Source organism: Canis aureus, chromosome 12 (genome assembly GCF_053574225.1).
Source record: "Canis aureus isolate CA01 chromosome 12, VMU_Caureus_v.1.0, whole genome shotgun sequence".
Lineage (NCBI taxonomy): Eukaryota > Metazoa > Chordata > Mammalia > Carnivora > Canidae > Canis > Canis aureus.
In genome coordinates, this window is record NC_135622.1 from 3,966,298 (window position 1) to 3,988,199 (window position 21,902).

Below are 21,902 nucleotides of genomic sequence, written 5' to 3' on the forward strand. Positions count from 1 at the left end.
AGTAGCCAACCCCACCCCACCCCACTCCCGCCGCCCCCCACCCCCCCCCCACCCCCGCCCCCGAACTTGATACTTAGTAACACGAAGGCATCCCTTGGATGGAGGGGAGTCCTGCAAAGGAAGAAAGGTCCTTGCACTGACCAAACGGGAAAGGACCTAGGGGACATTCTGCCAAAGGTTCTCCCTCTTGAACTGACTATATATAGGTTCACTTGCTCCTCATAAGCTCAATTCTCTCTCCCACTCCCAGTGGAACAGAGGAGGGGAAGGACAGTTGGTCTTCAAGGTATGTTCTTTGAGTTTCTAACCAAGAAAGGGAAGTTAACTAAGAAAGGGAACTGAAAATAGGCCTGGAAAGGGCAGGAGCCTGTCTGTCCACACACACACACACACACACACACACACACACACACACACACACCAGACCATGCCCAGCAGAGGCCCCTGGGACAGGGACCAGACCTCCGAAGGGAGGCAGGTCCTTCAGGTTTGAGAACAACTGCCCAAGGAGAAACAAACCTAGCATTTAGACCATGGCTTTGGAGGGGGTCTCTCAGTGGTATAGCTCTATCCTCCGCAAACACTGAGGAGAACAGAAAATGTTGGCAGTACCCACACCAGGAAAAAACCACGGAAGATAGATTATGTAGCGAGCTACAGGCCTCTTCCCAGAAACCGCATCCAAGTTAGTAATCATTGTGGCTGTTTGGTTTTTTAGGAGGAAGGGTTAATAGAGAGGTAGATAAGCTGCCATCTGTCACAAGTGATTTTTTTCAGGCAGGAGCAAAGGTTAATTGGAGGTGATAGTTCCTGTTGGCCAGACTTCTTTCTTCGCACCCCTCCACCCACAGAAAAGCTACTGGGACAACCCAACTAGCTTAAGAGCTGCAGCATCTGGGCAGCCCCAGTGGTGCAGCGGTTTGGTGCCACCTGCAGCCCAGGGTGGGATCCTGGAGACCCAGGATCGAGTCCTGCATTGGACTCCCTGCATGGAGCCTGCTTCTGCCTCAATCTCTCTCTGTGTTGTGTCTCTCATGAATAAATAAATAAAATATTTTTAAAAAATCTAAAAAAAAAAGAGCTGCACCATCTTGGGATGCCTGGGTGGCTCAGTGGTTGGGCGCCTGCCTTTGGCCCAGTATGTGATCCTGGAAACCCAGGATCAAGTCCCGCATCAGGTTCCCTGCATGGAGCCTACTTCTTCCTCTGCCTGTGTCTCTGCCTCTCTCTATCTCTCTCTGTGTGTATCTCATGAATAAATAAATAAAATCTTTTTTTAAAAAAGTGTAAAATATACACGTTGGATTTTGAACGTATAGTTTAAAGAAAGTAAAATATCTTATTCATCTTTATATTGATGATGTTGAATATTTTGGATATATCATATAAACACGTTGAGTAATATTTGGGATATATCAGTTAAATAAAATCTATCAGTAAAAGTAATTTCACTTCTTTTTTATTGTGGCTACTAGAAATTTAAATTCTATCTATGGCTTGCCTTATATTAAACACTGCTGGTCTGGACTGGCAAATCTATACACACACACACATGCATAACATAAATATGTAAAATTTCTCCATCTTCCCATCCCTGTGCATAAAATAAGTAATGTCCTTCTTCTGCTAGTCTGTGGTCTTACACTTTGAGAATCAACCAAGCCTTTCTTGACTGAGCACTTCCCATGACACAAATACCACTATGTGTAAATAAGAGAGGCTACCTCTAACTTACTTTTGTTTTCTTTTTTTTTTTTTTAAGATTTTTTTTTTATTTATTCATTCATGATAGTCACAGAGAGAGAGAGAGAGAGAGGCAGAGACACAGGCAGAGGGAGAAGCGGGCTCCATGCACCGGGAGCCCGACGTGGGATTTGATCGTGGGATTTGATCGTGGGATTTGATCGTGGGATTTGATCGTGGGATTTGATCGTGGGATTTGATCCCGGGTCTCCAGGATCGCGCCCTGGGCCAAAGGCAGGCGCCAAACCGCTGCGCCACCCAGGGATCCCACTTACTTTTGTTTTCTTACAGCACCTCAGTCCTCACTATTCCACATGGTGTTGGCCTGTCTTACTCGCTATCTGAGGTAGAAGCCACTTAAGGAAAAGAAGACCATAGAGTAGATTCTTTCTGTAGTCTCATGGTTTCTGCTGCATGTGGCTTCACTATGCTTTCAGTTGGTGAGGCCAGCAAGTGTTTGGGTACTAGCCACTCTGCCCACATAAATCACCACTACATTTGCCTTTCTGAAAAAGATCCCAATTATTCATTTTCTAAGAATCTAAATTAGGAGTAGAGCTCTGCCTTCATAAAGTCAATCTTTTTATGTAGGGCAGCTTAGCATTGAGTGCAGAAGAGTAAGAAAGAAGGTGAGCTTGGGGATGGCAGAAAGAGAAAGGACCTTGGGAGAACTAGGGCTTGGAATCCTCATTTCCTCCTGGAGAGCATCTCCCAGATTCTGAGTTGTAAGGTTCCCCTAACCCCACCCCGGAGTTACAGCACAGGACAGAGATGTGCCCCCAGTCCCCAGCAAGGATGGCCTGCCACAAGCTCCCACTCTTCCCTTAGCCCTGCCTCTCCTTTCAGGTGGAAGCCTCCATCTGGGGAACACAAAGTAAGCAAAGGGTTGGAAGCATGTTGCTGCCTGCAGCTGTCTCCCCACCCCACCCCCATTGCTGATTGGGAGGAAGAACGAGGAGAGTTCATTATAATTCATTTTTGTAAATGTTTAATATTTCAATTAATGTGATTAGCCTCAAGCCAGAATGAGCAGCAGGGCAGCAGATCTGCTGACAAGACACAGAGTAACAAGATCAACAGGGCTGTGGGGTCTTCCTGGACTCCATCCTCAGAGGGTGCGATCTGTTTAGCATCTCCATAAATACTAAGATCAGATTAGGAGGGAAGAAAAGGAGCAGTGAGGGTGGAGTAGGGAGTAGAAAGTTACTTTCCAGATGTGTTTGCACTCCTGGTTCCCTGGCACTGCCATCACGTGTTCTGACCACCCAGTACTGGGTCCTCTACCATCTCCCACCCCACCCCCATCTTAGTGGCCCAACTGGGGGGACCTGGGCATCCATATCATGAAGTGTAATTGTATTTACACACACACACACTCAAAACCAGACTAAGGAAGGATGGAAGGTGGTTCAACAGAGAAACAAGCAGTTGAAAGGCCATCTCTCACACGGGGCTCCAATGAAGACATAAGAGGAAGAAAGTCAGGCTTAACAACTCCTCCCATTCCCACAGGGAGCATTTGGTGTGGGGGTTAAAGTCAGGACTCAGGAACCAGCCTGCCAGGGACCCCAGTCTCACGGGACCCCAGCCTCATGGAGACCTCTTTCTAGCTGTGTGGCATTAGGCAACCCATTTTCTCTCTTGGTGCCCTGGTTCCCTTGTCTTTATTTGGAGGTAATGGTAGAACCTACATCATAGGGTGGTGCTGAGGGTTAAACAAATCAGTAAATATAAAGCACTTGGAACAATGTGCCTGGGACACCCTAAGTGTCATCTAAGGGCTATTACTATTACTTTTCTTCCTGAAGAGAAGCTTGCCTGCTGTGATAGCTGAGGAATGGCGGCTGCTGGGATCCAGTTGGGATGCATTTCAGAGACACCAGTGGCACTGTGGAGACATCAGCCCCACTCTGGGGTGAAGAAGGAATGACGAGAGACAGGGCATCCCACAAGGACTGTCCTGTTCAGGAAAGTTGATGGCAGCAGGTACTCCCTGCCTGGAAGGGTACTGTGAGTGGGTCCAGCGCCTGGAGGAATTAAGCTCCCTTGGGATTATGGGGGAAACAGATTTTCCATAAAAGGAATAGTTGTTTAGGATAATAATGGCCCCCAAATGTGCTCCCCCCACCGCTTTTGGCTACCTGACTCACTTTGAGAGTCCCACTCAAGGAACCTAACTTGGTGGGGGGGAGGGTAAGGGAAGAGAAATTGGGTTTCCTCTGCCCTAAACAGGAGCTTGCCAACTGTGGTTCCTTCCCCTAAAGGAATCAGGAATCTGCTCTTCTCAGAGGTTCTTTGCATCAGCTGTTTACTCAAGAAATAATTGTTGAGCAGCTACGTCTGAGCAAGACACTGTGCTAGACCCCAAACAGTGAAATGTTGAATTAACCAGTGCCCTGGTCTTCAAGGAGCTTAGAAGTGCTAGCTCTGGAAGTCGTCACCACCACCGCCTCCCTGCCCACGCACTTCGACACACAAACCACCCAGAGGGAGAGAAGGGGGCGTTGGCAAATGCCAGCAAGACATAGTTTTACTTGGATCCTTTTCTGGAAAATACACAGTTCTCTTTCTGTGCTCATTTCACCCGCTCGCTCCTTCCCCGCCCCCCTTTCCACCTCTCCTCTCCGGGTCCTCTTCTGCCCTTTCCCCCAGGCTCCGAGACCTGATTCCCGCCCCACCTACATCTCCCTCCTCTCCCCACCCCCAACCTGCCCAACCGTTTCTAAGCTATTTTCTCGTCCCTGGATTCTTTCCCTGGCTCCCCACACTCAGTCTCCCCAGATGCCGGCTCCCCTCTCCTCCCCCTGCTCCCCTCTCCTGGGTCTTCGCTTCCAGCACCGGGGACAGCTCCAGCCCCCGGAACAATGGACCCCACCTTAGGGCTCCTCTATAAATTCTCCATCTTAGTGTGTTGCCCAACTCGTGATTGGGGAGTACGATGGGGGAAGGGTTATTATCAACAGGACCAGCTGCTCTTCTGGGGGCGGGGGCGGGGGCGGGAAAGGAGTCAGAGAGGAAGGAGATAGAAAGAGGGCGTGGCTCTCGTCTGGATTGTGCGTCCCTCTCCAGGGTGGAGAATTTGTATTCCACCCCTGAGACTGACATCACTGATGTCAGGGGAAAGGAGGTGGGAGTGGGGAGGGGGGTGTGGAGGGGGGAGGTTTTTGTTGAGGAGAGCGCGGCCGGAGAGCAGAGCTCCGGGACCCAGGTGACCGGGAAAGCAGGCAGCCCCAGCAGCGGGAGCAGCCAGCAGCAGCACAGGCCCGGGGACCAGGGTGGGGTGGGAGGGGGGCTGAGGGGAGGACCCGAAGGGGGGCGGCAGGGCGAAAGGGAACCCCAGAGCCCTGCCGCCATCAGAGACCAAGCATCTGGCATCAGGGATCTTCGGACCCAGCAGAAGGATCGGCCACAGGGGAGGTGTCTTCCCGGGAAAGCCGACGAGAGCTCCACCTGCCCCACATCAGGAGTGCCCCCCCCCCACGCTGCTGGCCACCCCCAGCCCCCTTCTCCATCACCCTCCTCAGGCCCTTTCCCCGACTCCAGCTGTTCACCCCAGCTCCCAGCGTCCCTGATACCCCTCTCACCCCCCAGATCTTGAGCACACTGCCCCCCATCCTGGGATATTTGCCAGATCTCAGGGAGGAAGATCATTTGTTTGGGCTATGCCCCCTGGTGGCATGACAGTGTCTGCCTAGACCCCTGACCCCTAGCCCTCAACTCCCTGGGCCTCCTTTGTGTGAAGCGCTGCCCCTCCGCTCAGCACTGTGGTTGGGGCCAAAGGGAAAGCCAGCCCCGGCTGGGCTCCGGCCCCCGCCACTTGCCTCCTCGCTGGGCAGCTCCCCCAGGCCTTTGGGCCCCTCCTCCTGGGCCGCCCCAATGAAGGAGCCGGATGCCATCAAGCTGTTTGTGGGGCAGATCCCGAGGCATCTGGAGGAAAAGGACCTGAAGCCCATCTTCGAACAGTTTGGTCGGATCTTCGAGCTGACTGTCATCAAGGACAAGTACACCGGGCTGCACAAGGGTGAGGGGTCAGGCCAGGCTGCGGAGGCAGCAGGGCTGGGAGAGGAGACTGGGAGGAAGGGAAGCCAGCTTGCAGGGCTGGAGCGGCTGGGAAGGGCTGATGTGGATGGGAAGAGTTCAGGGATAAGGAGTGGATGGAGGAGCCATGAGAGAGCAGCAGGGTGAGCAAGCGGGGACTCTGATGCAGGCCTCAGGGGGGCCTCCTGGGGGACACAGAGATGTTAGATCCCGGGGATGAGGGGGTGATGTTGTGGGTGAACTCAAAGGAAGATGGGGGACCAAGAGATCTGGCTTGGGAGATAAGGAGCCAGGCAGGTGTGTGTGTGTGTGTGTGTGTGTGTGTGTGCACATGCGTGTGTGTGCACACATGCCTGAGATTATTAGTAGCCTTAGACACTATTGGGGTGGGGGTCAACCTGGCAAGAATGGACATGGACTTTGCAGGGAAGCTCCAGGGTGTGGATCTGGAAGTGTGGGGCAGGAAGTTCAGAGAGCCAGCCAGAGGCACTCCTTGGGCCTGTCCAGGGCTGTGTGCTCCTGCTAAGCCAGGTCAGGCCCTGGTCAGGACTTGGAGAGCTGGGGGGAGGGGCTGGGGGGCACTGCCTCCCCCTCCACTGGCCTGGGAACATGCAGGGAACTGCTCTTCCCTTTCCTTCCCTCTCTCCCATGCTTCACCCTGTACCTGCCTCCTGGGGAGTTGTAGAGAGATGAAGAAATAGGGAAAATGGGAGAGGAGAGGGGTGACAGGGAGCAAGATGGAGGGAGGTGGAGGCAAAGGCGAAACGGAAGAGGCCAGCTAAGGAGGAAAGAAGTCACAGGGCACACATGCTTGTCTGGCAACTACAGGCCCCTTCTGCCCCCACACGAAGCCCCCTCTCCCAATGCCACCACCACACAAACCTCCCAGCTCTGGGTCTCTTCCCTGAGCTCAGCAACCCAGAGACTCCCTCTCAGACACCTCCCAACTCCAGCAGGCAGAAGGTGGCAAGAAGAGACAATCCGTCCTCAGTCTCATGGTGGAGGGAATCTTCTAGAGAGGGGACACTGGGGACTCATCCCAACCCCATCTCCTCTGCCCCTGCTCCTCCTCAGGATGTGCCTTCCTGACATACTGTGCCCGCGATTCAGCCCTGAAGGCCCAGAGTGCCCTGCACGAACAGAAGACGCTTCCAGGGGTGAGTCCTATACTTATAGGGCAAGAGGGCTGAGAAGGGCCCTGGAAGGGGTCAGGGGCTCACCACCTTCCTGAGACATGGAGCTTGTTTCCTACCTCCTCTCATCACCAGGAAGCCCCCTCTCCTTCTAACATTCCTCTTTCTTGCTGGAGATCCATTCATGTCTTTTACCTGGAGAGAAGAAAGACAGTGGTTAGCAGAGCAAATGTGACCTTTGTAAGGAGCAGATGCAGCCCCTTCCCCACTTCCCAACCCGCTCAACACTTAGGGAACGGAGCTGGTTGGGAGGCGTGGGGACAGACTCTGAACACCAAGTGTGTGGCAAAGTAAGCAGGAGGCACCCAGGCACTCTTGAAGGTGGGATGTCTGGTTGTGACAGGGGCGGCTGGTGCCTGCTGGACTAGCATCTCTGTGCTGGCTGCTGGGCTCTGATGGACTCACCTGGTGCCTCCCAGGGAGAGCTTTGGGCATCAGGGTGGAGCAGGGCCTGGGCCGGCCCGGGCTGGGGGTGCGAGCAAGGGCATGGGTGGACATCATTGCAGAGGATCAGGCCTGACCCGCAAAGGTGTCCAAGGTGGCAGAGGTGCCCTCTGACGTGGCCTCTCTCCTGTAGAGTCTGAGCTCTGTTGCTTTTCTTCTGGGACAGCCTTGCTGATTGCCCCAGGCCTGGGCTGACAGAGAGAGAGAATCTCGAGATGCCTCCAGCCATGCAGCCAGGGGGAAGGCTGTCCTGTTCTGTTCCACGTCTACCTGCTTCTGTTGTCTCCTGCCCCTCAGGCCCAGGAAGTAGTCCTGAGAGCTAACCCCATCCGTCCCTTCAGCAAACATTTCCTGAGCCCAGCCTGGGTGCTGGAGACACATGTGTCACAACCTCTACCCCTTCCCCTGTGTGGGAAATGAGAAAAAAGGCTGATTCTCCATTCTTTCCTGGGAGGGAAATAGACCAAACAGATGGGCAACAAGGGTGGGGGCATCCAGGGAAATCGAGACCACTTCAGCTGTTCCCAACTTCAAGCCTTCGGTAGGTCTGTGACACCTACCCTGTGGCCCTCAACCCTCGCAGCTCACCCTGTCCTAGCCGGTGGCAGGGTAGCTGAAGGGTCCTTGCCCGCGGAACCGAGGACCCTCGGTGTGTGTGAGTAGGCTCAGGATCTGGGGAGCCTGCGTGTGCGCGTGCGTGTGCACGTGGCCCGGGTGTGTGGGTGTGGGCACACGCAGCCCTGGGAAGCCTGGTTTCGATCACGTCACATCTCAACTTTCCTTGCTTTCCTGTTCTCTGTGGAGACCCTGACAAATCGGTAGTTTTCATCTCCATGGCCCCATCCCGGCTTTTCCTGGTCTTGCTAGCAGGGGTGCCGCCTTGGCCTCCCCCCAGCTGTACCCGTGCTTGGGCAGGGCTCTGGTTGTGGTCAGCAGCGGCAGGCCTGGCGACGTGGAAAGGCTCTGCCTCCCGTTCCTGAAAAAAAAAATTAAAAAAAAAAAAAACATATATAGGCTTAGGGAGAAGGATGCCTGGTTAATGATCAGCCAGTGAGCTCCCAGGTGACACCGAGGCCTGGGGGCAGGATCCAGAGTGGTCTGACAGGGCCTCCAGCAGGGGATGGAGCTCCTGTCCTCCAGGATCCTAGGGGAGCAGACCGGCCGTCTTGGGGAGCAGATGTCAGCGCCCACTCTCCCTGACACTTTGTATGCCCCAGGTCTTTTCTCTGCCACCTGCCCTCCTGGCAGCATTATTTCCTCAATTGTTCAGTGTGTGTGTGTGTGTGTGTGTGTGTGTGCGTGCGCGCACACATGTGGGTTCAGTGTGCCAGCCCTGTGGGAAGTTCTTCCTGCTGTCTAATCTCCAAACCCTCCTAATATAGTATAGGCCTTTTTTTTTTTTTTTTATATTTTAAGTCATCTCTACACCCAACGTGGGGCTCAAACTCATGACCCCAAGCTCAAGAGTCACCCACCCCACTGACTGCGCCAAGCAAGCTGCCCTAATACAGGCTTTTTTTTTAGTGGAGGCATTTAGCCCTCTCTCCTTTCTCCCCGTCTCTGTCACCAGTGCCACCATATCAGGATGATGCTTCCACAGCAGAAAGGAAGAATGGAGGCTGGGCCTGTGGCTGTCAAGCCCCATTTCCTTTTCTCCGTGGAGCATTCCCAGGAGGGGCTGTGCCACAGGCCCCTGGATTCTTCCTGTCCCAAGGGTGTGGCCTCCTTGAGGTGGTGGTGGGAGGGACCTCTGCCTCGCCTGCCCGAGGTGCTCTTCTTGGGCCAAAATCCCACTCTGGGGAATGGGCTGCATCGGCTTACTGTTGGTCAGTGAGTTCTGACCCGGTGGAAAGGACTCTGTGTGTGTCTGGGACACTGGGCGGAAGGAAGCCTGAAGCCAGGGAGGCAGAGCAGCAGACCTGTGACCTCAGGAGAATTAGATTTTTTGGAATGTGAGCTCTTCCTTACAGGAAGAGCAGTGGGGTCTTTGCTATTGGTGAGAAGGATGAGGGCCTTAGGAATGACCAGGCTGGCGGTGGGGAGCGGTCTCAGTGATACGTGGAATATAAATAGCCTCTTCTTTGGGAGGCCCTGGGGAGGGCTTATCACCTGGCTGGTGGTGGCTAGGGAGCAGAGGTGCCCGACTCCATGTTGCCAGGTAAACAGGGCCCAGCTGGACTCAGGGGAGGGGGCAGGTGTGCCGAGCTGAGCTAACAAAGACCGAGCTCCCCACAGGAAGTGCCAGGCCAAGGAGGAGAGCCTGGGCCTGGGTCACTAGGGGCCACCGAGGGAGGCTGGCTGTGAGGGAGTGAGGGGAGCCTCCTGTCACTGTGGTCTGCGCTGCGGCCTATGCGCTTGTGTGTGTCTTTGTGCAAATTCCCATCAGCTGTGGATATTTATTGAGGTGCTATTTTTGTGCCTGGGAGCCCGCCATGCAGCTAGGGAATGGCATTGTTTCTCTCTGGACCTCAGGGTCCCCACCCGGACTAGAATAGCAAATACCTAGGGGCATCTGGGGAAGGGTTTAGGGTCAAGTAAGGAATTCCCTGAGGCTGTGGACAGACCCTAATCCAGGGGTTATGGCTGGTGCTGAGTACCCAGGGGCACTTCCTGATTGCTTTAGGGAGAATACAGAGAGGAAGAGGGTTCAGGACTGAGGGCCCTGGGCTTCACACACACACACACACACACACAGGCTCTTGAGGAGATTGAACCTCCATGGGATAATCCCAGATTGCTGGAGGATAAAGCTGGGGGCGGATTGGTTGGAGGATTTGGGTGACTCTTCCCCACCTCCCCCAGCCAGCTGCTCTCAGATCCCTAAGTGGGGGTGGGGCAGGACAGGAGTGTCCGCGGAGGTGGGGCTTAGGTTGGATCCAGGGCTGGGAATACCTCACCAGAGTCCAGTCAGTCACACTGACTGGAATGGCCCGTACCAGAGAAAAGGGTTGGTGTGAGAAGGGGCAGGGGGCACTTCTCTGTGTGAAGCGGACACACAAGACCCACAGCTGGAACTCTAGAACTGAAGGGAACCTGACTCGCCACCACCTGATTTGCCCATGGTTGTTGTTGTTGTTTTTTTTTTTTTTAGATTTTATTTATTTATTCATGAGAGACACAGGCAGAGGGAGAAGCAGGCTCCATGCAGGGAGCCCGATGTGGGACTCGATCCCAGGACTCCAGGATCATGCCCTGAGCTGAAGGCGGTGCTAAATCGCTGAGCCACCCAGGGATCCCAGCCCCACGGTTTTACAGATGAGAAAATTGAGGCCCCAGGAGAGAAGTGACTTGGCCAAGGTCACCTAGCTAGAGAGTGGCAGAGCCAGTTCTTGAAGCAGGGTCTCCTGACCCGCAACCCAGTGCTTTTCCTGAGGATGCCCGTAGCCCCCCTCAGAATGTAGATAAATGGTTGCTTTTGTTTAATATCAATTTTTGGTCACTGGAGCTCGGACTGCCCCACCGTCAAATGAGAGGGTGGGGTGACCATGTGCGGCCCCCAGGGTCCTAGTCCTCAAAAGCCAAGTATTTTCAGACGCGAAATGCTGAGTCGTTCCCCTCCCTCCGGTTCCGAAGATGTCCCCTGCCCTAGTTAAGGAAATCAACCTGCTGGAGTCATTGCTGAGCCCTCCCACCAGACAAGAACGGAGAGTGGAACTGGGGGGCGTCTGCCTTTCCACTGGAGACTGAACAAAGGGAGATGCTGCAGGAGCAAAGAGAAGGGAGAGCTCTGGAGAACTTGAGGGTACAGGGGGAATGTCAAAGGAGCATGGGACAGCAGCTCCTCCTTCAGAGCCCTCTCAGCTGCCTGACTCCAAGGATTTGATCTGGAGCAGGAAGGCAGGGAGGGGACAGTGTGGCCCTGCAGAGCCTGCTCCACACGAATCAGGAAGCTTGTCCTGAGCCCCTCCCCCACCTCCCAGTCCTACCGAATCCACCCCCAGCATACCCTGTTCCCACCACCCCCCCACTCCTTCTCCTGGTGTGTGGAGCAACAGAAGTGATGACGTCACCACGGTCGCCAGGGCGACGGGAGGGATAAATCAGGCTGAGTGGGCGGTTGCCATGGCGCGCATTCTCCCGTTGCCACGGAGACTGGGCATCTGCTCCCTTTGTGCTGCCCGAGTGCCTTCCCCCTGGGGTCACGGGGTGTAGGGGGGCAGATAGAGAAGCAGACACACCTCTGGGGGTCAGAAGGAAGTCGGGGCATCTGTGCAGTGCCCCTGGGTTGAGAGTCTTCTTTGGGGCTCCTTCATGGAGTGGCCTCTGCTGCCCCTACTTTGTAAAATTGAGGCAGCTCTTGCTGAATAGCCCCTCAGTTGGGCTCTGCCTCAGGACCCATGTCCTATAGGAAGTTCCGTTCTCCCCCTAAAGAGAACATCACTTACCCCTGGCCAAGTCACCTGGGGCCTCACAGCCTGGAGCTGGCCCCAGGAGCATCCTCCCTACATCCTCACCTTCCAATGCCTCTAATCCCCTCAGGTCCTAATCCTAAACAAGATGAAACCCCGATCCCTTCCTTCCCATCAGCAATTTAGGGCCTGGGGTTCACTCTCTCTAGCCCCTCTGCAGCTGCGGGCCTAGGGAGGGCTCTTGGGGGGTGGTGTTCAGGGGAGATCCCCAGCAGTGCCTTCTCTTCTTTCCTTTTAGATGAACAGGCCGATCCAGGTCAAGCCAGCCGACAGCGAGAGCCGAGGAGGTAGGTTCTGTACCTTTGGACTTTGAACCCAGGCCCAGGGCTCGGAGCAGTGAGGGGCAGCCTCTCTTGAAAAAGAAAATCTGAGAGTTCCAAAGGGTTCCCAGTCAAGGTGGGGATTGAAGTCAGTGTGGTCAGAGGGGATGTCATCCAGCCCATTGTAGGGAAGCTGGAGTGAAGTGCAAGCCCCTCAGAACTGGGCTGAGGACTCTGTAACTGTACCCCATTTCCCCCAACATCACAGATTTTACACACTGGAAGCATGAGTCCCGGGGGAGGGGAATGCCTGGAGCTCCAGGGAGTTGCTGAGGGTAAAGGGCAGGATTTCAGCCTGTCCCAGGGGGAATGGAGTTGGGAAAGCAGCCAGGGGACCCTGAATGTCCCCCTCATCCTGTGCCCTACCCCCCAGAAGACCGGAAGCTCTTTGTGGGGATGCTAGGGAAGCAGCAGACAGATGAGGACGTCAGGAAGATGTTCGAGCCTTTTGGGACCATAGACGAGTGCACTGTGCTCCGGGGGCCAGATGGCACCAGCAAAGGTACCTGCCTGCTGCCCCTTCCTCGACAGGCCTTCTGGCCCTCCTTCCCCTTCTCCACTGGCTTCTGGGCAACAGGACGTGGGGGCCCTTGACGGGAGCACTCACCCTTTCCTTCTTGCTCTTGGATGCTCTAGGCTGCGCCTTTGTGAAGTTCCAGACCCATGCTGAGGCCCAGGCGGCCATCAACACCCTTCACAGCAGCCGGACCCTGCCGGTGAGCCCCACTCACATCCATGTTTTAGATGCCCGCTCCCCACCTCTGACCCCTACCTCAGCCATCCCCTCCAGCCCACATACCCTGCACTCCTCTCTGGCCACTCCGTCTCCGGTCTCTTCTCTCATCTTCCCACCCCACCCTCCCTGGCTGGGCATCTGAACACTTATGCTCTCTGCACATGAGCAGACTGCACTGTGGAAGGGCTTTCCTGCAGAATAAATTTCTCCTACGGAGCTAGCTGACTCTGAAGCTCCCTCAGCAGATGCCCAGCAAGCATTTAGCAGGAACTCGGGCAAAGGGATGCAACACTGAATAGAGAGCTGCGTTCTAGACTCTAGGATTCTACAACAATCCCTGTGCTTCGGTTTGGTTTTTATTTAGTGCAGGGTGGTATGGCAATTTAAGGCTTCTCCTCTGAGCACACTGTGAGGTTTGGGGTGTGGGGATAGAAGTCACGGTACAGGTCTAGGGCAGCTCCCTGGCAGACCAGCCTGAGATGAAACGTTTGCTGTGGCTTGATCCTCTTTGGAGATAACTTCCAGCTCAGAATCCTCACAGAGAAGCCAGGGATGCCCTCTGGATTCCAGTAGGCCTTTCCCTTTTCAAGCACACGCCTTCAAGCTTCTCAACTTTTTCTAGTCTCTCACACATCCTGGCACAGGAGGAGGTTGGGATTAAAATCCTCCCGGTGACAGAGGTGCAATGTGGCTGTCCTCCCGAAGAAGCTGGGCCAGGAGGGGTAGAACTGAGGCCAGGCCCTGAGGGCTGTTGGGAGGAGAGATCCTGATCCTGTCCCTCTGACCACATGCGTGGCCCATGCCCAGGGTGCCTCATCCAGCCTGGTGGTGAAGTTTGCTGACACGGAGAAGGAGCGAGGTCTCCGCCGAATGCAGCAGGTGGCTACCCAGCTGGGCATGTTCAGCCCCATCGCACTGCAGTTTGGAGCCTACAGCGCCTACACCCAGGCCGTGAGCACTGACCCCTGGGGTGCTGGGCCTGGCCCATCCCCGTTTCCTCCTGGCATCCAGGACCAGTCCCCACTCTCCCAAGGCCAACACCCAGAGTTGGGAGGGGAACCAGATTGGGTGTGGGATACCCGGCCCCACCCTCCTCTCCTCCCCTTCCCCCAGCTGATGCAGCAGCAGGCGGCCCTGGTAGCGGCTCACAGTGCCTACCTCAGCCCCATGGCCACCATGGCTGCCGTGCAGATGCAGCACATGGCTGCCATCAATGCCAATGGCCTCATCGCCACTCCCATCACCCCATCCTCAGGTAAGGCCCAGGCAAGGCAGGCTGGGTTGGGTGTGAACAGGACAGGTGAGATGAACTACCACATGGTATGTGGGGGGGGGCACATTGCTCAGGGAAGCCACAGGGTCTGGAAGGGACTCAGGGGTGAGAGTGGCCTGCTTCCTCCCTTCTGCCCTCAGACTTGCTGACTGGTCCTCTGCATTTGTGTGTGTGTGTGTGTGTGTGTGTGTGTGCGCGCGCGCATGTCTGCCTGCTTCTTTGCTCTGTCTTTGTCGCCTTCTCCTCCCTAGGAACCAGCACCCCTCCTGCCATCGCTGCCACGCCCGTGTCTGCAATCCCTGCTGCCCTGGGCGTCAACGGCTACAGCCCCGTGCCTACCCAGCCCACCGGGCAGCCTGCCCCTGATGCTCTGTATCCCAACGGGGTTCACCCCTACCCAGGTGGGGGTCTCTGCCTGCCCCCCCCCATCCAGCAACTATCCCAGCCTCCGCTCCCATTGCCGGTGGGCAGCCGTGACACAGCCTCCGTCTCCAGGCCTCGGGGTCATCAGGTCTTTCTCCTGCCCTGTCATCCTAGGGCAGGGATGCTCCTGCCCGCCATCAGCCAGGGAAGCTGAGGCTGAGGGAAGTCCGCAGTTGCATAGCCAATCACACACTCCACGCTCTGCCTTCTCCTCCCTGTGGCTCTGTGCATTTGCATGCTCTCCTGCCACCCCCGGGCCCTGGGAGGCAGTACCCCCCCTCTCCGCCTGGCCTTTGCTCTGCATCCTGCCCCCCCTCACAGTCGGTGCTGCTCTCCCCAGCCCAGAGCCCCGCGGCCCCCGTGGACCCCCTGCAGCAGGCCTACGCAGGGATGCAGCACTACACAGGTGAGGAGCCCGAGCCCTGATGGGAGGGACTGTGTGGGACAGGCCGGCTTTCCAGGCTCCCTGCCAGCTGCCCCTGGCACCAGCTACCTCCTGGGGCTTCCTTCCTGGTCCTATGGGGCCTACTCTTAGGGGCCATGTGCCCAGAGTCCAAGCGGCTCCTTCCGTGGCACCTCTCTGCCCATCCCCCTTGCTGGCCTGGGCTGGATGTTGTGGGACTGGTCAGGGGTTCCTGGGGGCCAGGTTAGGAACCTCGAGACCCCCTCACTAGTTCTCTGTTCTCCCACCCCAGCAGCCTACCCAGCAGCCTACAGCTTGGTGGCACCCGCGTTCCCGCAGCCTCCTGCCCTGGTCGCCCAGCAACCCCCTCCTCCTCCCCAGCAGCAGCAGCAGCAGCAGCAGCAGCAGCAACGGGAAGGTGTGACCTGAGCGCTCCTCCCAGAGTGCTCCTCCTGGCCGGGAGCCCCCAGGGATAGGAGCGCCCTTGTCATGGGCTGTGGGCTCCCTGTCGCTCGCTCCACACCTGGAAAGAAAGCGAGTGGGGATGAGGTGTCTGGTGCCCCGGCCTGCATGCCATGGGCTGGGTTTGGAGGGTCCTCCCGGCCCGTTCCCTGTGGGGCCCAGGCCCCAGGAGTGTTGCCCAATCACTGAGCTCTTCCTCTGTCTCTGCTGCCACCCAGGCCCTGACGGCTGCAACATCTTCATCTACCACCTGCCCCAGGAGTTCACAGACTCAGAGATCCTCCAGATGTTTGTCCCCTTCGGCCACGTCATCTCAGCCAAAGTCTTTGTTGACCGGGCCACCAATCAGAGCAAGTGTTTTGGTAAGAACATGACGATCCAAAAGATAAACTATGGCACATTTTTGACAAACTCCAAATGTGGACAAGGTCCGAGACATCTGAAGGCGTTTTTGGTCACAGTGGGCCCAAACTTTGAAATCCAGATAATCAAGAGTGGGAAAGAACCTTTCTTACCCTCTTGGCATCACATACTGCTGCTGCCCAGGCCCAGCTTCTCCCAAAATTGCAGCCTCACTCTTCTCTATGAGCACTGGTCAAATTCATGCTCCGTGAGGCCTGGGAGAAGCTCGGGAATGAGAGGTCTGGCTTCCGAGAGGAAGGCCTAGGGAGCATAGTATTTTGCCTCGTCTTGAAAGGTTGCTTCAGGGGAGAGGAGCCTTGGTCCTCCCTGTGTGGGAAGTCGTGAAGGGCCACAAGGGGTGTTTCCAAAAGGCAGGTTCACAGTTCTCTGGGCTGAGAAGGGCTGCCCCTCAAAGAGTGCCCGAAAGAATGTCCCAGTGCATGTGAGTGGCTGCACTGCATTCATTCACTCAACCTACCCATCAGCAGCTGCCCATCAAATGCCTGCTGTGTGCCAGCCATCCAAGATCCCGAGAGGAAGTCGGGCAGTGCCGGGGAACCAAAAAGCAGGTTCTGGCCCTAAGCACAGGCGAGTCAGGTGGGGTTGGGCTGGGCCTTATGCCCCTTTCATCTCAGGCTTTGTGAGTTTCGACAATCCGGCCAGTGCCCAGGCTGCCATCCAGGCCATGAACGGTTTCCAGATTGGCATGAAGCGCCTCAAAGTCCAGCTAAAGCGGCCTAAGGATGCCAACCGGCCCTACTGAGGGCCCCCCAGGTGGGTCCTGTTCCCATCCTGTGACCTCTTCATCTCCCTCACACTGAAGCCAGGGCTCTCACTTGGACTGTCCCTTACCCCACGTCCCCCCAGCATCAGGGATGCCCACCCCACCCCTGAGTCTGGGCTCTTGAAGGGATCTGGTATAGCTCCTCCTGCTCTTTCAGTCACCCACGTCAGTCTCTCTCTCAGACACACATGTACATGTTTCAGTCACCCAAGTCAGTCTCTCTCTCACACACACATGTGTGCACACTCACACACACACACAGTGACCCCAGAGAGAGCCGAGTCTGTCTATATCTGTGTCCACTCCCCAGGTCTTCCTGTGTCTGGTCTTGTCTGGTCAGTGTCCATGTGTTTGTGCGTCTCTCTCTTTCTGGTTTTCCTTTGGGTTGGAGTGGAATTAGGGGAGTAGAGTTGGGGAAGTAAGGAGGCTGGTTTCTAGAATCATAGCTCCTGGACTGTCTATCCTCCTGAGAGGTGGGGACATCGGGCCCTCCGTGCCCTGGACTCCGGGGAGCATAGCCCGTGGACTCTTCTGTAGTGTAGAGCCACGGGACAGTGCGGAGTGTACAGGATAGACTGGGGAAATCCAAGCTTCAGGCCTCCTGGGAGCAGCTTCCAGTTAGGTGGAGAAGGCCAAAATGCTAGACGGCCTGCATTTCACTAACTGGGTCCCCTCTACCCATTACCCACACGACCCTGGCCTCATGGCCACAGAGCTGTGAGCTTTGGTGACTTTTGTGTTTGTTTGATCTCCTTTGGACCAAACCCCTGAAAAAACACAACCCAAGAACAATACCCACATTTTGTTTCTCCCCCTTTCCCCCCAATCCTGGCTGCTTAATCCCCCCCACCCTGGGGGCCCCCCTGCCCAGGGCCCGTGTCTATTGTCGGCCGAAGCCCCCACCCCGGACCCCCGCTCCGGGCCCCTGTAAGTCGCATGGAACGAGCGTGTTGTCTTTGCAGCCGATTGTTCGTTACTTGGGGAGGGGGCCGCGGAGGGAAGCGCCCCTCAGCCCAGGGTCAGGGCCGGGGGCAGCTCGCGGGATGTGCTTGGTCAACAGTGGTTGGTGACTGTGCTCTGTGTTCTGTGCGTTTCTCTCTTGCTTTCTTTGTTCCTTTCCGAAAAGGAATGAGAGCACGGTCTAGGGGCTGGGGATCCCGGCCCTCAAGTCTGCGGCCCCAAGCCCAGCCCCAGGTCCCAGCCTGGCTGCCCTGCTCTTCCTCCAGGTGTCCGTCTGTCTGCTGCCCCTTCTCCTTTCTCTTTGCTCTCTCTGCCTGCCTGCCTGTTGTCTCACTCCTTTGCTTCGTCCCCTCCAGTCCCTGTCTCCGTACCTTCCAGCTCTTCTCCTTCTCCTGGGCTGTGTGAATATCTCCTCTGGATATCCTTGGGTTTCTCATATGGTGGGCCGCTCCCTCCCGTCCCCGCCAGCCACCACTGCCCCCGTCCAGCAGCTGAGGCTTTCTGCCGCCGCCCTGCCTTCTCTGGGCGGTCCCCTTCCCTCCTGGGCTGCGTCCACCAGCCCAGCCACTCTTCCCCACCGGGGACTGTGGCCACAGCGTCACCCGTGTCTCCTTCCTTCACAGGTCTGGAGACACCAGAGGAAGGGGCACCAAACCCCTCGCCCCACGTGGTCCCAGCCCTTTCTGCACACCTGCTCGGGCCTCGATGGGGCTCTGGGGCAAAAGCTGCTTCACAGCCCTGGGGGAACAGGACCGTGGCCCACTCCCACCACCCCGCCCTCCTGAAGGGCCTGTTTGCTCCCAGGTGCCCTTTTGGCCTTTGTGAGGGAGCGTGGGACAGGCCCGAAGGCTCCGGGGTATCTGCCTTCTGCTGGGGCTCCTGCGGTGACCTCCTGTGCCCAGCTTTCACACTCACCTCCCCACCAGCGGGCTTGTGGCCCTGGAAGGGTAGAGGGGCCTCCCACAAACTCCCCACCTCACCCTCGCCCTAGCCTCTTCCCCATACTAGGGGTTTCTCAGAAGCTGGTTCTCAAAACTCCCTACCACCCTCAGTTAGAGGTAGGATATCCCTGAACCCTGGGCTCCCAGCCCTAAAACTCACTGCCTCCCCCATGGGCCCCCTCTAAGGAGGGTGTGGGGGAGCCCTGAGGGCTGCCTTGCCACCAGTCAGCCACAGAGACCCTCCTCCTTTCATATGAGGAAAAGACCTCCCCAAACCCTTAAAAATGTTTACAGTCTCTGCTGGTCCCCTCCGTGTAAATACCACTACCACCCGTGCGTTATCCAGCCCGGCCCGGCCCGGACGCTGCCATCTCTCTTTCTGGGAGTTTAGACAATGTTTCCCTTGGATTTTTTCTCTCTTGATTTCTCCCTTTGCTTTGGGGGTAATTGGGTATTTGGGAGGATGGGTGTGGGGAGGGTTACAAGGGTTTATTACCTGATCATTTTCTTTAGGAAGAGGTTTTAGGGGACATAAATGGGTGGGGGGGTGGGAGTGGTAAGGGGAGACTGGGAGTCTGTTTCAGACACTTCTCTATGCTTAACTTATTTATTTATTGCATTTTACTTTTAAAGAGTTGGTCTTTTCTGTCTAAATAAAGAAAAAAGTTTAAAAGCATCAAATGAGAGTCTTGGAGAGTTGAGGGCAGGGACTTTTGCGTGCTGGGAAGGGGAGGGGAGAGATTTGGGAGAGAGACCTTAACCATGGCTCATGATGGCACTCTTTCACCCTTCCTTGGGGTTTAGTTCCACATGCTCTGCAACGCCAGGCACAGGGAAGGAAACAGGGCAGCAGGCCTCTCCCATATCCGGCCCTGCCCCTCTGAAGGCTTGGGACTGGACTCTCTTGTTCCTGATCTCCAGGTCTCCCTTGTTCATGGGGGTGAGCTGCCCCTGCACCTACCAGTGGGGATACAGGGAACTAAGCTTTTGCTCTGTGATTCTGTTACAGGCTGTCAGTGTGCATTTCCTCATTTAACCTTGCCACGACTCTGGGAAGCAGGATACAATTTTACAGACAGGTTAATAAGGTCTTTGGAGGGTAACCAACTTCCCCAGAGTCCTAGAACTACAAAGGGATGGGCGGCAGGAAGGAGGCCCAGTACGTTAGACTCCAGAGCCCATGATGGTCTTGTCAAGCAGGTGTTGTCAACAACCTGTTTTTTTGACCCAAGGCAAAGATCCCAACAAGTATCAAGCAGGCTGTGGCAGTGAGTCCCACCAAGTGGAAAGTGGATTGCATAAACCCTAAGGTCCCTCCGGTTTGGTTCTTAAATTCTTCACCTGGGCCATTTGCTTTTTGCAACAATCTGCTACCCCCACCCTTATTATGCACCCCCCCCACCTGCTTACCTTCCAGCCCGGCCAGCCTTAGGCCAGAGCTGTTCCACCAGAGCACAAAGCTGTGTAAATCCTCACTGCTCACCCGCACCTCAGACCTGTACCTTGACCTCTTAAACTGCCCCAAACTGAGAGTAGTAAAAAGAGAAGCAACATGTGAAGTGCAGTAGAAACATATCTGTGGACATTGTTTCAGGAAAAAAAGTCTCTTAGATTGGCAGAGATTAGGGATGGGGCCTTACTCAGAAGGAAGAAAATCCGGCTAGGAGAATCTGAAATCTCAAATACAGATGTGTGTGTGTGTGTGTGTGTGTGTGTGTGTGTGTGGTCACAGACAGGCAAAAATGTTTGCAAGGATAGCAGGAGTTGGTATCAACACTAGAATTTTCCCTTGAACTGTCTTGCCATGGCCTCACTGCAGTTTCTGGGTCAGGACAGAAAGATAGAAGGTGAATATTAGACTGAAGAGCATCTCCCAGAATGGCATACTGACTGATGGGTTCTCCAAGGATGTGGGAGTTGGGAGGCAAAAGGACTCAGAAGTCTCTTCCTCCTGGCATCCTCCCTGCTCTCAGGCAGCTCTCCCCAAACACTGGAAACTACTTATTGTCTCACTGCTCACTGCTGCACCCCTCCCTGCAACACACTTTAGCCAGATTTTCTCCAGAGAAGCAGGAGAGAAAAGTGAAGTTGAATGATGAAGATGGAGACACAGAGGGGTTTTTTTGGGAAAAGAAAACATTTTGGGGGCAGGGATTCTCCAGGTCCTTTTTAAAAATTATTTTAATTCCAGTATATTAACAGTGTTATATAGTTTCTGGTATACAATATAGTAGTTCAATAATTCCATACGTCATCCAGTGCCCATCATCTCCAGGTACTTTAATGGCAAAACGTAGGGCACCTGGAGACAGAAATGGAAACTTCGAACTTGTATTCTGAATAAACAAATTTCTCAGGCATCATATTAGCTTCAAAAAGAGTAGGAAGGGTATAAAGTAGGGTAGTTCTGTTAGCCCTCAAAGCTCACTACCATCTCTTCTGAGCAGTAATGAAATGGGGCAGCAGTAGAAATAAGAAATGAGGACAATAGGATCCCCTAAGTCAGACCAAGCAGCATGAAACTAAGCTACTTTTAAAATGCTCAATGGCAGCAAAAAAAAGAGAAGGGAAATGGAAAAGAATTTAAGGCAAGAAGAGTGGAGCTGACAGATTCATAGCAGAGATTGGGAGAAGCCTTCCAATTTATAGAAACGAAAAGAGACATTTAAAAAAATATCCTCCTGAGTCAGGGGGGCTCCAGGGATGAGAGTGTGGCCAGGAAAAGCTCTGGATAATTCCTCCAATGCAGCCCCATGCCCTGGCCAGATTTTGAGAGCTGAGAAATGCACAAACGTCAGGCAAGGTGTTTCCATTTCCTCAGGCAGAGACCCTGCAGGACCAGCCCAACTTGGAGGGTTTCCTTTGTCTTCTCACTCTCCTGCTAAAATGTCAAAGCCTTCGCAGCCTTGGCTTCTAGTATTGCGACTGTAGGCGTTTCCACTTGTGGCCAAGACTCCCTCTTCTCCAAGTCTGACAACTTGAGTCACCCTGAGCCAAGCATCTGGTCCTTTCAAGATTCCCGTCCTCTGGGCCTTCTTCTTCCCTGAGTAATGAGGCAGCTTCCTCTTGCCCTCCATGGATGGGGTCTCCCTCCCAATACACTGCATCCTCTCATCCACTGATGAGGACTCCCACCAGTGCGTTTCTAACTGAACTTCTGTCCTGAACTCAGTCAGAGTAGTGTCTTTCTCCCTCAGTATTCCTCAGAGGTATCCAGCACTACTGCTTACCCTCTCACACCTCCTAGCCAACCCAGCTGCAAAGCCCTATTTGTCCTCTCTCTCAAATATATTGTTGACCTTCGCACATCTGTCTCTCCATCTCCATGGCCACAGAGTCCAAAGTCACCCCAGAGCCCTGTGGTATCCTCA

The 21,902-nt window shown here is 55.1% G+C and overlaps 1 protein-coding gene and 2 long non-coding RNA genes across 13 annotated transcripts; 2 read left to right on the forward strand and 1 right to left on the reverse strand.

Annotated features, from left to right (window-relative positions):
* Positions 1 to 59: 59 nt before the first annotated feature.
* On the forward strand, positions 60 to 4,668 carry LOC144324828 (uncharacterized). The gene is made up of 3 exons (XR_013390235.1): positions 60 to 286; positions 3,552 to 3,729; positions 4,008 to 4,668. It is a non-coding gene; the product is annotated as an uncharacterized LOC144324828 (long non-coding RNA).
* On the reverse strand, positions 2,752 to 11,404 carry LOC144324829 (uncharacterized). Of its 3 annotated transcripts, none has more exons than XR_013390238.1 (6): positions 11,365 to 11,404; positions 11,051 to 11,118; positions 7,380 to 8,394; positions 7,034 to 7,109; positions 3,562 to 3,631; positions 2,752 to 2,887 (listed from the first exon to the last, which is right to left on the reverse strand). It is a non-coding gene; the product is annotated as an uncharacterized LOC144324829 (long non-coding RNA). The 3 variants fall into 3 exon arrangements; XR_013390237.1 differs by lacking the exon at positions 11,365 to 11,404 and having other exon boundaries at positions 7,380 to 7,609; positions 8,007 to 8,394; positions 11,051 to 11,343; XR_013390236.1 differs by lacking the exon at positions 11,365 to 11,404 and having other exon boundaries at positions 11,051 to 11,343.
* On the forward strand, positions 4,846 to 18,827 carry CELF3 (CUGBP Elav-like family member 3). Of its 9 annotated transcripts, XM_077916236.1 has the most exons (14): positions 4,846 to 4,951; positions 5,659 to 5,764; positions 6,856 to 6,938; positions 12,066 to 12,114; positions 12,521 to 12,649; positions 12,784 to 12,863; positions 13,691 to 13,834; positions 13,997 to 14,138; positions 14,408 to 14,557; positions 14,920 to 14,985; positions 15,275 to 15,400; positions 15,663 to 15,806; positions 16,482 to 16,620; positions 18,214 to 18,827. In XM_077916236.1, the coding sequence occupies exons 4-13, from the start codon at positions 12,066 to 12,068 to the stop codon at positions 16,607 to 16,609; spliced, it is 1,158 nt and encodes a 385-aa protein (XP_077772362.1). In that variant the 5' UTR covers positions 4,846 to 4,951; positions 5,659 to 5,764; positions 6,856 to 6,938; the 3' UTR covers positions 16,610 to 16,620; positions 18,214 to 18,827. The 9 variants fall into 9 exon arrangements, with proteins under 9 accessions (XP_077772362.1, XP_077772357.1, XP_077772358.1 ...); XM_077916227.1 differs by lacking the exon at positions 4,846 to 4,951 and having other exon boundaries at positions 5,029 to 5,764; XM_077916230.1 differs by lacking the exon at positions 4,846 to 4,951 and having other exon boundaries at positions 5,029 to 5,764; positions 15,278 to 15,400.
* Positions 18,828 to 21,902: the final 3,075 nt, after the last annotated feature.

Bases quoted from the DNA above. Each gene is read 5' to 3' on its own strand.
- CELF3 (XM_077916227.1), top strand. From the start codon at position 5,620: ATGAAGGAGCCGGATGCCATCAAGCTGTTTGTGGGGCAGATCCCGAGG. The intron at 6,939-12,065 runs GTGAGTCCTATA...CTTTCCTTTTAG, and splicing joins AACAGAAGACGCTTCCAGGG to ATGAACAGGCCGATCCAGGT. The intron at 12,115-12,520 runs GTAGGTTCTGTA...CCTACCCCCCAG, and splicing joins CGACAGCGAGAGCCGAGGAG to AAGACCGGAAGCTCTTTGTG.